This window comes from Cryptomeria japonica, chromosome 11, assembly GCF_030272615.1.
Source record: "Cryptomeria japonica chromosome 11, Sugi_1.0, whole genome shotgun sequence".
Taxonomy (NCBI): Eukaryota; Viridiplantae; Streptophyta; class Pinopsida; order Cupressales; family Cupressaceae; genus Cryptomeria; species Cryptomeria japonica.
This window is the reverse complement of record NC_081415.1, coordinates 215,733,400-215,746,140: the sequence shown is the minus strand read 5'-3', so window position 1 is coordinate 215,746,140 and position 12,741 is coordinate 215,733,400. Positions and strand designations below refer to the sequence as shown.

Sequence of the window (12,741 nt, the reverse complement as noted above, 5' to 3'; positions counted from 1 at the left end):
CAATTAGCCGAAGTTTGCTAAAGTGGGGGTATTTAAATAAAGTCTCTCCTCTAAACCCGCTTGAAAAAATCTGAAAACTCAAAGGAGCTAGGCGCTCTAAAATTTCTCCCAAAAATGTTGAGAGGCCCGAAATTCAACTTTGAGAGCAAGTGAAACATGAAATCAAGTCTCTCAAGATGTTAGAGTCGGCCAAAAGTGAAGGCAAAGACATTTTATAAACTTAAACTTAACATCTCGCAGTTCACCTCTCAGGCCTGAATTTCGTCTAAGTTGGAGAGCGAATCAAGACGAAAGATCAGATTTCACGTTTAAAGAGAGACATTTAAAAGATACATTTCACAAAGAGCTTCTCAAGCCCGAACTTCACCGAGATGAAGCCAAATGTTAAATAAAATTTAATATTTGTCAAATTAATTTAATTAATTTTTCAAATTGATTGATTAAAGGTGAAATTGATTGTTCACAAGAAAACATCGTCGGGAAGAACCAAGAGAAAGCCTGAAATGTAAAGGAGCCTTGATCATGACCAACGTTGGAAGAGGAAATACAGGTGCTCACCATAGAGCGCAAGACGAAGCACGGAGAAACGCACCTCCACCAGACAACAAGTTGAAGTTCACCAACGAGATTGAAGACAAAGAATACTCTGAATGCTACAAATGTATGCATTCTCAGAAATGCATAGCTGGATTTAATTCCAAAAGTTCAGTTCCTAAAAACTGAAATTGTTTAATGTAAAATTGCCTGTGGGCCCCACTCAAGATATTTTGAAACAAAGGGAAAACAGGTCAGTTGTGGACAACTATTCCCAACCACCAGGACGACCGAATTAATGCCAAGCAGTTGTAGGCAGTTGAGATAGTGGTTGGGTAGATAACTGAAAATTGAGTGGGCATGGGTTAAAGCTGCCAGCTTCTAGAAGGCAGACTAGGGCCCTTGGATGCAGTCCATCCTGGCCTCTGATTCAATATGTAAATTCTATAAAAGGCAGGATGCCTCTCATTGTAAAGAGTTAGATTATTGTTAGATTTTTAGGCAGTTAGAATAGGTTAGAGTTTTGTAGACAATTAGATTTTAGGAATAGCATAGAGATGCTGCAGAAATTGTTGTAATAGGCAACTAGAATCAATGTAATGGACATTGATTTGGTGTTTATCATCTTGGTTTTAGTCCATGTGCATGGTTTCTTTCAGTATTTTAGATAGATCTTTCTTTGGGTGTGTAGGTATTTGATGGATTCAGGCTCATACCATTGAGGATATACTGATTGTGTGTCCTTGTGTATGGTTAGCCTAAGCCTTTAATTGTGTTTAGTTCAATTGCAGGTGTCTGTCTGAGCTGCGCCAGAATTGGCTGCTTAGCCATGCATTTGTAGTTTGAATTTCTTCCAAGTCTCCTTGAAGATTGCACCGTTCCTACGAGGTTGTGAGTTATTCTGGCCAAGTAGGGATTGGTTATGTTGAATCCGTCTACCCGCATACCAGTCTTGTTAATTTTAGGTCTCTTAAACCCTTCTCTTTTGCTTTTATTTCCCAGTTCGAGAATCAAATACATACCAGCTTGTTGCAAAACGTAACAGCCCTTGTGCTCCTAGCAAAAAACGCATCGACCGTTGAGTTTTCCCGTAGTCAAGAACTGACATTTGGAACCTTGAGGTTGTCCCCACATGATCAAACCAAACAACATTATGGCTTCCTTATACAAGAGAGGATAGGATACTTGGTGAGATCATTCTATTTTGCGTTGGCCGGATAGAGTTGCAGTGATGCGACTTTAGCCACGACAACGAATCTCTTCTTGGAAGTAACCTTCCATGCTTTGCTAATTTAATTTTGACTTGACCTCCATCTAAAACAAGGCTCTGTTGTGACCATTTCACACATCGCCCCATTAAAATGGGGACCCCCTCTTTCTGCTCGGTTTTGCCTGTTTCTCTCTCTGCTTTTAGGGTTTTTGAGTAGTCTGGATTAGGGTTAAGCCTTAGGGTTTCCGTTTTGATGATTTTAAGCCAGAGTCCAGTCCGATTTTGAGAGATTATTGAGCTTCCTCCCGCAGGATGCAATTTTGAAATAGGGTGAATTGTCAGGGGTCAAGTGAGTTTGTCTAGGTTCAGTCAGAATCTTGTAAGATAGTCTAGATTTTGCCTAAGTGTTAATGATGGAATTGTGATTTTTTTTGTCCAGGTGATTTCGACCAAATTTTGGAAATTTTGATAATTGATCCCAGGCATTGGAAATAGCTTAATTTTGCCTTGTGAAGTGACTAAGGTCCTAAAATCTTGATATTTTGGCCTGTGGAAACAAGTTCGCTCCTGTCCCTCAGCCAGGGACCAGGGCGAAAAGAATATTTTATGCATCCTGGTTATTAATTTGTTTCATTTGTCTTGTGCAGGGTCGCCAGGAGATGCAGTTGAGCGTGAATTGAAAGTTTTGAAGATTTTGAGTTTTACAAATGGCAAATTTTGAAGTTTGAGGCCAAATCGCTCTTGTCCTTCAGTCAAGGACCAGGGCGAAATGACTCACTTGGACCATTTTGACCTCATTTTGATCAAATTGAGGCGTCAAGGACGTAATGGAAGGTGAAATCAACATGATAGAGCGCCAGGATTGAGTCGTTTGCAATGAAAAGTTGAACATTTGCCCTCAAGGACAAAAATCGCTCCTGTCCCTCACTGAAGGACCAGAGCTTGTTTCTCAAAATTTCACTGTCCTTGCAGGACCAAGACGATTTTTGGATTGGAAGAGATAAAGGGAGGCATGTTCTGTCCATTGAATATAATTTGAAGAAATTTGCAAACAAGGAAATGTGCCAGGAACAAAAATCGCTCCTGTCCCTCATTGAAGGACCGAAGCTTGAAATCCAAAATTGCCTTGTCCTTGAAAGATTTGAATGATTTCGCGATTTGAGAAGAACAAAGGAAGTACATTTTATCAGTTGAATATAACTTGAAAGTGCCATCATGAGGAAAATTGGCCCTAGAAGCAAAATCGCTCCTGTCCCTCTGCCAGGGACCAGGGCGAATTTTAGTGATAGCTCCCGTCCCTCTCCCAGGGACCAGAGCGATTTTCCTTATAAGACAAGTTTTGGGGAAAGATCAAGTGAGTGTTAAGTTTGAGGCAAGCAAAGGAGGCGTAATGAATCCATTGAAGATAATTTGAAGATTGCAAGACGCCAAGTGAAGCCTATATTTGCCTAGGCGCTCCTGTCCCTCTCCCAGGGACCAGAGCGATTTCTTCCTTAGACAAATTTCTCACCAAGATGAAGCAAATTCCATGTCAAGGATGAGTGAAGGGAAGCATGACGGATCCATTGAAGATAGTTTTAAATGTTGGCAAAGCACGAATGAGCTTATAAGTGATAGTTCGCTCCTGTCCCTCAGTCAGGGACCAGGGCGAAATCAAGGATATCTAATATTCTCCTCCAAGTTTAAACCACTCCAAGCCAAGGTACAAGGGGGCAATGATGTTTGGAACGCCTCGAAGAGAAATGAAGTTGCAAAGACCGCAAAATGTGATGAAACTGCCCAAGTTCGCTCCTGTCCCTCTCCAAGGGACCAGAGCGAAATAGTCAAATATGCTTAAACTTTGATGGCCACGTCCGTTTCATACATTCAAGAAGGAATAAAGGGCATCATTTTACGCCTTGAAGACAATTTGATATCAATAAGATGGAGGATTTGCACCATAGACTAAAGTTCGCTCCTGTCCTCCAGTCAAGGACCAGGGCGATATTCATTAAACTAGTCATTTCCTTCCAAAAAGCCACGTCAAGGCGAGGTCGCACAAGGTCAAAAATGTTTTTGAGAAGATGATAAGCAAAGAACCAAATGTCAAAAGGTGACCAACTTGAGCAAAGAGGCAAGTTCGCTCTTGTCCTTCAGTCAAGGACCAGGGCGATATTCATAAAATCAATCATTTTCTTCCAAAGATCATATCAAAGCAAAGTTACACAAGGTTGAAAATGTCATTTGAAAGGTGATGAACAAGGAGTTAAGGTTAAAAGATGACAAATTTGAGCTAGAATTCAAAGTTCGCTCCTATCCCCCAGTCAAGGACCAGGGCGATAAACACTCAAATATCAAATTTGCCTTGTAAAAGACAAGTAAGCATGCGTGGAATGAAAGAATAAAGTTGTTATTTGCCTTGTGATATAAATTAGTGATTAAAGAGGCGAAGACCAAGGAGTAAATGCAAAGTTCGCTCCTGTCCCTCACTAAGGGACCAGGGCGATAATGATCTTAAGAGGCATTCATCTACAAAATTGAATAGATCAAGCTCGAGATTCCCAATGTAGATGCCAGTTTCAACGTAGAGGAAGTGATTTTAAACGTAAAAGGCGAGAAATGCAAGAGCAAAATGCTAAATCGCTCCTGTCCCTCTCCCAGGGACCAGAGCGATATGGTTTGCATCCCTTACATCTCCCATGTTTTGGCGCTAACATCATTTTCAAATTGCATTAAATGCTAAATTTCGATAAATCTTGGTATTTTTTAATTAAAATTAGCATTTAATGGGTGCGCACAAGGCATTTAATTTTAATTTTGCCTTTTAAAAAAATCGAAATAATTAATTATAAAGGCATTTTAATTAATTAATTGGAGCGCTTGGGTTTTATTTTTCATATTTTACAAAGTCGGCCCCTATTTTTATTTAAAATTTGTTTTTATTTTGCCTTATTTCCAAAAGTCGGCCTAAAGGTAATTAAGGAGGTAAGTGCTTATATAAAGGGGGTGTGATATGGCATTTTAAAACATCATTCAATCATCCTTTGCATGCGATTTGGAGAAGACAATTACAAGGTGCGAATTTCATCAAGGAGAGGTGCAAAATTTCCATTCAAAGGGGAGTGCGAACTTGGTTTGTGTTCGAGTGGAGCGAATTTGCCATCAAGACATTGAAGACCCCAAAAGTTGGCGAAGTTGACAAGGAAGGCGGCTTTGCTAGAGGAGGATCGCATTGATACTTCAAATTTTGATTTTTGCCTAGGCGATTTCCTTATTTTGCATTTTTAGAGTTAGCTCTCAAGTGAGGTATGGCGAAGTCTTCCCTTGTCTTGAATTTTGAATATTGGTCTTAAATTTTGAATTTTGAATTTTGAAATTTTGAATTTCCTGTAGCTCAATCGAATTTAGGAAATGATAACTCAAAGACTTATCATGAAGTTTCCTAAATTCAATCTCTAATCTCTAATCTATGTTTATACATTGCAAAATCTATTACTTATTATGAAATGTTGTGTAGGTGTTACGATGGCGACCCCGAAGGCGGGAGCATCCACCAGTCGTCCAGCTCTCATGAAGGAAGATCAAAAGAACGAAGAAGTGGAGACCAAGATCGTGTCGAAGTGGAGCAACATTGGAGATACTAACTTGGGGAACTTCAGTACGAAGAAGTTTTGAGAGGTCCCTTACATTGGCAAGCCATCACCTGTCGCCAGGAGGATAATTGAAAGTGGCATCATTAAGGCGGCCGGCTTCCCTCCAGCAATCCAGTGCCATGACTTGATGATCGAGTGTGCTCGCCATTATGATCCACAGTCCAGATCGATCGTGTCCAAGGAAGGAAACACTTTGGCTTACCTTTCAGAGGAGGCTATAAGTGAGGCTTTCCATCTGCCAGAGCACAAAGATATGATCTACAAAAGCATAGAAGGAGCCAGGTCCATGTACGAAGATGATCCAGACACTTGCCTAAGCATCATCAATAAGAACTGGTTACTCAAGAGTCGTCCTCGCCTGAGCAAGATTCCGAATACACCTCATAGGATCGATTTCCAGGAGGAGTACAGAGATTTGATAACACTGCTCAACCGAGTCACAGGAGCCCCTCAAGCCTTCTATTTTGAGAAGTGGATGTTCTACTTCATCCAAGTGATAGTTCAGGGAAAAGGAACAATTCATTGGGCTAGAATGATTAGCCATTGCTTGGACGTACAGTTAAGGAGACTGAAGGCTACCAAGTCCTTCCATATGAGTTCATACATCATATATGCCTTGGTCAGGAGTTTCGAATATGCAGGACTACCTCACAAAGGAGTGATTGGAAGAGGACCCGGCGAGGTCAGAGTCTGTGATTCCTATGTTCACTTGCATCATCCGCCAGGAAGTAACTACAAGTTAGTTAATGATACCTTCATGATGAACATCACCAGGACGTTGCAAGGTGGAATTCACAATAGGCTATCATAGGATGCACAAGAGCTAGTAAAGAGGTACGGTGCTTGGTTCATCCAATTTCCGAAATTTACTTATATTAGAGTTCATGGATGTCCTTCACCTCCATACATGTTGCCGAGATATCCGACAGACAGAATAGTGTTACTTGAGGTAACAAGACAGTTGGCAGCTTATGTGAAGGCATTCAGACACAGACATGGAAATGGAGTTCCTGTGCCTATCATACTAGGAAATTCAGTTGAGGTATGCCCTAATGCTCTAGCCATGGATGATGCAGAGAAGGAGTTAGCTTTATATTCATTTTCATTCTTTGCTTTGAGAGAGAGTTTTGATCCTTATGGGCATATAGAGGAGACAGTCGGAAGAAAGTACAAGCATGAGTTTCAGATAGAGGACTTTATGATGAATCTCTCAGATGATCTTGAAGTGAAAAGAAAGATGCATTCCAGACTACCTTTGGACTTTATCAGGAAATGCAAAATTTACAGAGTGGCCGACCAAGCTCAGGACAGTGGCAGACATCTCCAATCATCTTATGATCGAGAAAGCAAATCAATGAGGCTAGATTGGAATGAACCCGAGATTGTGGATCTAGATGCTTTGATGGCTCCAATTTTGTCTTGTACTCGCAGATGGGTTGATGTGCAGCATCAGAAGTTGAGAGAACAAGGCATATCTATGACTTTTACTTTGGAGGAAAGACCAGCTGAAGGTGGAGCAAGTGTAAGTGAAGGTAATCTTAATACCAGAAGCGCAAGTGAAGGCAACCTCCGAAGTGTAAGTGAAGGCAATCCCCATCCTAGAGGCTCAAAGAGAAAAGAGAGGCCTGAGAAAAGAGAATCCTCCAAGAAGAAGCAAGAGGCCAACCGAGATCGTTCATCCGACACATCTTCTCGACAAGAGAAGAGGACACTTGAAATGGAGGAGTCTATGGAATCAATGGTACAGAACAATAAACAAGAAGAAGGACAGGCAACTCAACGCTCATCAAACCAATCTCTCCAAGTCAATGAGCTACATGAAGACAAGAATGATAACGAAGTGACATCTCCTCTCAGAGAAGAAGAAACATTGCTTAAGGAGATACAAGTCAGAGAAACAAGATCCACCATTCCAGATTGGTTAAAGGAGAGACTGACAAGGGTGATTGTAATTGAGGACGAAGATAATGTGATTGATTTAGAGAGCCTTGTCGGAAATTCTCAGGAAATGACAGAAAGGAGGAAGGCCACTAAAATGTCCAAGATGATCAGAGATGAGACAGGATCCAGGAAATTACAGATAGCTACACCAGCAGTAGACAAGTATGAAGGTGAGATCCTCGCAGAAGAATATGATGTAGAGACATTTGAGCTCGGTCCACTCACAGCCGAACAGACACTGGATGAGGCCACCGATTCATTTGAAACATTGAAAGACAAGCTTAGGGAAGAAATGGAGAAAAATAGAAAGCTTGAGAGAGAGGTCGGTGCATGGAGAACATATTTCAGCCATCTCAATCAGCCTTTGGGACGTCAGGATCCAGCAAGATCACCCGTACAGGCACTTCCCCTTCAATCAATTGGTGAGGCAGAGAGGGTCAAGAGTTTGGTCCAACTTATGAGCTCTTGGATTGACAAGTCTCATACAGTTGCCATGGAATTTGCAACAAGGATGATGCAGACTATTCACCAAGCTATCCAGGTTCTCGAGATCATCCACAACTTGATGATAACGGTAGCCGCCTTTGCTCATACTAAAGATGTTATCATTCCTGTCTTGCAAGTAATCAGACAAACATCAAGGAAGGTCCTAGTACAGGAAAAGATAATGGATGGAGGACCTCATGGTTTACTTCAGTGGTCAACCTTACTCCAGATGAAGGAAGTTCTCTTCGAGGACATTAGTACCAGATGCAATCATGTTGAGGAGGTTATCCACCCGATCCAGGATAGAGTGTTTGAGGTACTACGTACTATTCTTGGCAGGAGGATCGAAGTTGAGACAGATGTGGATTTGCAGGAATTAGAAGAAAGAGTCAAGGTCATCTTTTGCAAAGATGAAAATGTTATTACAGATGAGCAACGGGATCAGATGTTTGCTACCATGCTCCTGATTGAGAAGACCAAAGAACTTGAACCTGAATGGGACGCTACTCTCCTCAAGGCTTTCGATCAGGTCATCCACTTGGAAGAACGAATGAGGAATCTTCCTGAGATTCCAATTGCTGAGATCGAAGGAATCGTATCCAGATTCATTGCATATGCTAAAAAGGAGCATTGGAAAGGGAATAAGATTCTAGAAGAAAGGTTGTTATAGATGACATGGCACCTTAATTGTCATTGGTCTATGTCTCCTAGATTTTTGTGCCAAAATTTAATATTTGGCTATGCATTTAATATTGTTCAGTAAAAAGGGGACTATTTGTAATAAACCCTAATTAGGGTTTAGGTGTCATAATCTTGGCCATTGATCTTCTTTTTTGATCTGGACCGTTCATTGTAATTGAGGATGCTATATATACCCTCATTTCTTTTCATTTTGCATATAGAGAAACTAGAAACTAGAGATTAGATATCAGCATTAGTGATTAGAGATTAGCAATTTGATAGAAGCAAGTATTTTGTAGCAAGATTGAGCTTTGAAGAAGGAATTTCAAACAATTGTTGTTCATGATGGCTTTGAGATCAATAAAATATTGAAGTTATGGTGTTTTATTGCAATTCTTGTGGTTATCTTCATGGTTGTTCGTTTTCTTGAATCATTCTCAATCAAAGTAGTGTTTTAATTTGGAGGACAAAGTGTTGGACTTGATCGTCGGTGAGATTCACTTTCCAAACCACTAGCTTCTTGCTGATTGTAGGAACGCCTTGCGTGGTCAACTGGAGAAACTTGAATCACTTAAACCTTCAATCGTTGTTGTATCTTGGATATGTACCTTTATGGTAGTGTCTATGATCCTTGAGGAATTGAAGAAATCATTTGTTACCTTAGAAGATCGCATCAATTTCAATTGAGTTGTTATTTTATGGCAATATTGGAGTTGGTAGAATCTTGCCAAGTCTCGTCCACATTGAGTCATTCTTAGGATTAGATTAGACTTTATCTCTTGCAAGCCCTACTCTTTTGATCTTTTTTGAGAACTTGTTAGCATTAGGAAATCCTGTTCCTACAGTTCGGATTTGGCGTAAGACCCCTTGATGAAACAGTAATCACAACGACCCCTGGTGCTTATCCACACGTAGAGACCCTACTTAAAAGAACATTGAAGTCACCCTAACTGATCCTTCTTGCGTTATCTTCAGCAGTTAGAGATTTTATTCAAGAGAGGATAAGGTACCTTTGGGTATTTTATTCTGTGTATGATTGTGTACAAAATACACGTCAACAGGCTCTTAGCTGAAATTCAATTAAAACTTTGAACACCATGAGTTTTCTGTCAAGTTTCCATTTGAAACAAGTCCCAACTTCATTTATGGCTGGGTTTTATTCCTGTCTTTAAATAAGTAATGCCCTACTCTCTACATTTTTGTTTTTGCATAGCCAAATGGATGCTAAGGAGTTGATGTTTATCATTTTGTTTGTGAATGCATTTTTGTTAAATTGGGTTTTGTTTGAAGAGCAAATCTTCCTAGCACCTTTAAGAATGGATTGAAACCACATGTCATTATTTCCAGCCCGTGAGCACTATCAATTTAGCTTTTTTAAATTTGGGATATTAATTGGATTTCTCAACAAGTTCACGAGATCCTTACACATTTTCTTTTGCTGTTTAAAAGGTGCAGTAGTGGGAGGAAGCCTTGACATCCCTAGGATGCCAAGGCATCCCAAATTTTAATAAAACATAATGAGACTACCATGGATATTTCCATTTTAGGGGATGCCTCAATTTTCTTAAAAAAGGGGGTATGGGGGAAGGACATCTTGTCCTTGTCCCCAAAATGGATGTCTAGGCCCTTGGGAGGTATGCTCAAGGGCAACATCGGAAAATGTACTTATGCATTCTCTAAATTCATTTTTTATACCTTTTAACAATAATTTGCATATTTAATTTTATTTTATATATTTTTGTATTTTTTTAATATGCCAAGTTTTTTTTTCCAAGTCTATTGCAAGTCCCAAATCCTAGTCAAAATTATGTGTCACCAAGTTTTTCCCAAGCTAGAGGTTTAAAACTATGAATATTTGATAAACTATGAATGCTTATTATTCAAAAATGATTAATAGGTATTTAGGAATTGTAAGAAAAAATACTAGAATGAATTGACCTACTTCTTCAAGTAAACATCACCAAATGCACGTGAAAGAGCTAGAAGACCGCCAACCCTCCAAGTTCCATCAACATTCGTGACCTGAAATATATACAATAGACTACTATTAATGATACACTTCATAAAAAAAAGTACACAATCAAAAGTGTTTAAGGATGCATCTTGAACAATATGAAATTAGTTTGAAGAAAAGTCACATATAGAGGTGAGGAATCTATTTAATAAAGTGCAAAAGAACTAAATGCTTATGATGAGAGTTATTTTATTACAACAAAACAAAAACTGAAGAATGTTGACAACATTTTTCATATAATGTTTTATCATGTTATTTGCATGTGTTGTTTTTATAAAAATGAAAGTGATATGCTTATTTAATTTCTTATTCTCTTTATCTCATAATTATTATTTATGATTAACACACTCATTGTGTGGAATCCTATATGCACGTAATTAAATAGTGTTGAGAGATCTCTTCATTATACAAAATCCAATATACTATGGAGACAAAATATAATGTATTTGATAAAAACGAATTGTTGTAGCCATATGAAATTTTTGTATCATGTCAAGTTTTAAGCTAACATCTATTGTTTCCCCAAGTGCAAGTAATAGTCATTTCTTTTTTAGTTTCTTTTTCTTGTTGTCTTTGTGGCTCTTTCTTGAATGTTCATAAGATCATGGAACAAGGTTCTTGAAGTCAAAGTTTTAAAATTGGTACTCGCCATGGACTCGGTAAACCAAAAAATTGGAATTGGACTCGGACTCGTGAAAGACTCGCGAAAGACTCGGCAAAAAAAAAACCGTAGTTTTACAAAAAAAACATAAAGAAATTAATGCATGTAGAGAACATAAGAGCCATAATTGAAACATTACACGTCATATGATCTCCAAACACTCAATATTTGAAATTTCATCGTTCATACTCATAGAATCATACTCATTACTCATAGTTTCAAACTCTAAAATGTATAATAGCAGAGTAAGTGTATAAATGTTTACCAAATTACATATAATGATATGTCCAACTCCAAATGTGAAAAACAATAATAAACAAACCAAAGAGAAGACTACATCTTCCTCTTTGCACTTCTAATATAGCTCAATTTTTCAGGCCTTAAGCTAGAAGTAGTAGTAGTGGGTGTTGTGGTATCTAAATGGTAAGATGCTTCTTCTTCTAAATGAAAGTCCTCATTTTCAGCCTCCTCCATTTCCTCCAATCTTGCTCAAACTGCTTCTTGTGATGCTCCTCTCTCTATTTTTGCAATTTTTTCTTCGGTAAGGAGGACATCATCACCATCATTTTGTTCATTCACGGTCCAATCACCATATGGATCAATTTCACCCAAGTCAATGGCCTCATGTGAAACACCCTTCACCTTTGTAACTCGAAGGCGAAGGTTGTACCAAATGAAGATAAGATCATTGAGCTGCTTTTGTGTCAATCTATTTCTCTTCTTTGTGTGAATGCTCTCAAATACACTCCAATTTCGTTCACACCCAGAAGCACTGCATGGCTGAGACAAAACACAAACGGCTATCTTTTGAAGATTAGGCACGCCAACACCATAATTCTCCCACCATAAATCTACAAAAACATTTAGAGATGTTAGAATTGAGAAAAAATGTAACAATCAAGTTTGTAGTTTTTTTCTTGTAGTATTGAACTAAGTTAATTTTTTACCTGGTTGTTGTTTTCCTCTCCTATCAATTGCTAGTTGTGATGAGAAGAGTCTCCTCTCTGCACTCTTGTAGATCTTGAACAATGAACATTTCCAAATTCATAAATAGATAGTCAAAGTGTCAAACTCAAATTCAATAATGAACATTTCTAGATTAATAAATAAAGACAAAGCAATTGCAAATGTCAAATCTCACCTCCAAGTCATCAAGAACCTTGTCTCTCAACTCAGCATCAAGTGTCATCTTATCAATGCATGCAATAACACTTGCCATGACCTCCTCATTAGCCCTAAATGAATCGGAGAAGTAGAACTTCGGGTTCAAGAAGTAGGTGAAGGTATGTATCAGTTGGTGGAGTTGGTTTGTCCACCTACGATCAATGAAGCGCCAAAGGATTTCACATTTTCTTGTGTTTCCACGATAGTAAAGTGAAATGGCCTCTTTGGCCTATCCATGGCCTCATAAATGAAACCCATTGGCATGCCTTCTCCATCCTCCATACGAAGAACCCTTACCAAAGGTTCTGCCACCTAAAGAAATGAAAACAAATTTTAAATTAGTACAAAATTAACCCTTGAAAAATAAAATCAGCAGATAGATTATCTTGTATGAAGTTTACTTTTGTGTTTGTTACTT

At 38.8% G+C, this 12,741-nt stretch overlaps 2 protein-coding genes across 2 annotated transcripts in view; both read right to left on the bottom strand.

The window, feature by feature from the left end:
* LOC131068767 (probable protein phosphatase 2C 32) overlaps positions 1 to 10,548 on the bottom strand; it is a 37,260-nt gene extending 26,712 nt beyond the window's left edge. Inside the window, exon 1 of the mRNA XM_058004027.1 lies at positions 10,427 to 10,548. Within this exon, the coding sequence (XP_057860010.1) occupies positions 10,427 to 10,548 (122 nt within the window). The remainder of the gene's footprint in view (positions 1 to 10,426) is intronic.
* Positions 10,549 to 11,515: 967 nt separating this feature from the next.
* On the bottom strand, positions 11,516 to 12,506 carry LOC131068774 (uncharacterized). Its single transcript, XM_058004037.2, has 3 exons — positions 12,301 to 12,506; positions 12,107 to 12,179; positions 11,516 to 12,010 (listed from the first exon to the last, which is right to left on the bottom strand). The coding sequence occupies exons 1-3, from the start codon at positions 12,376 to 12,378 to the stop codon at positions 11,649 to 11,651; spliced, it is 513 nt and encodes a 170-aa protein (XP_057860020.2). The 5' UTR covers positions 12,379 to 12,506; the 3' UTR covers positions 11,516 to 11,648.
* Positions 12,507 to 12,741: the final 235 nt, after the last annotated feature.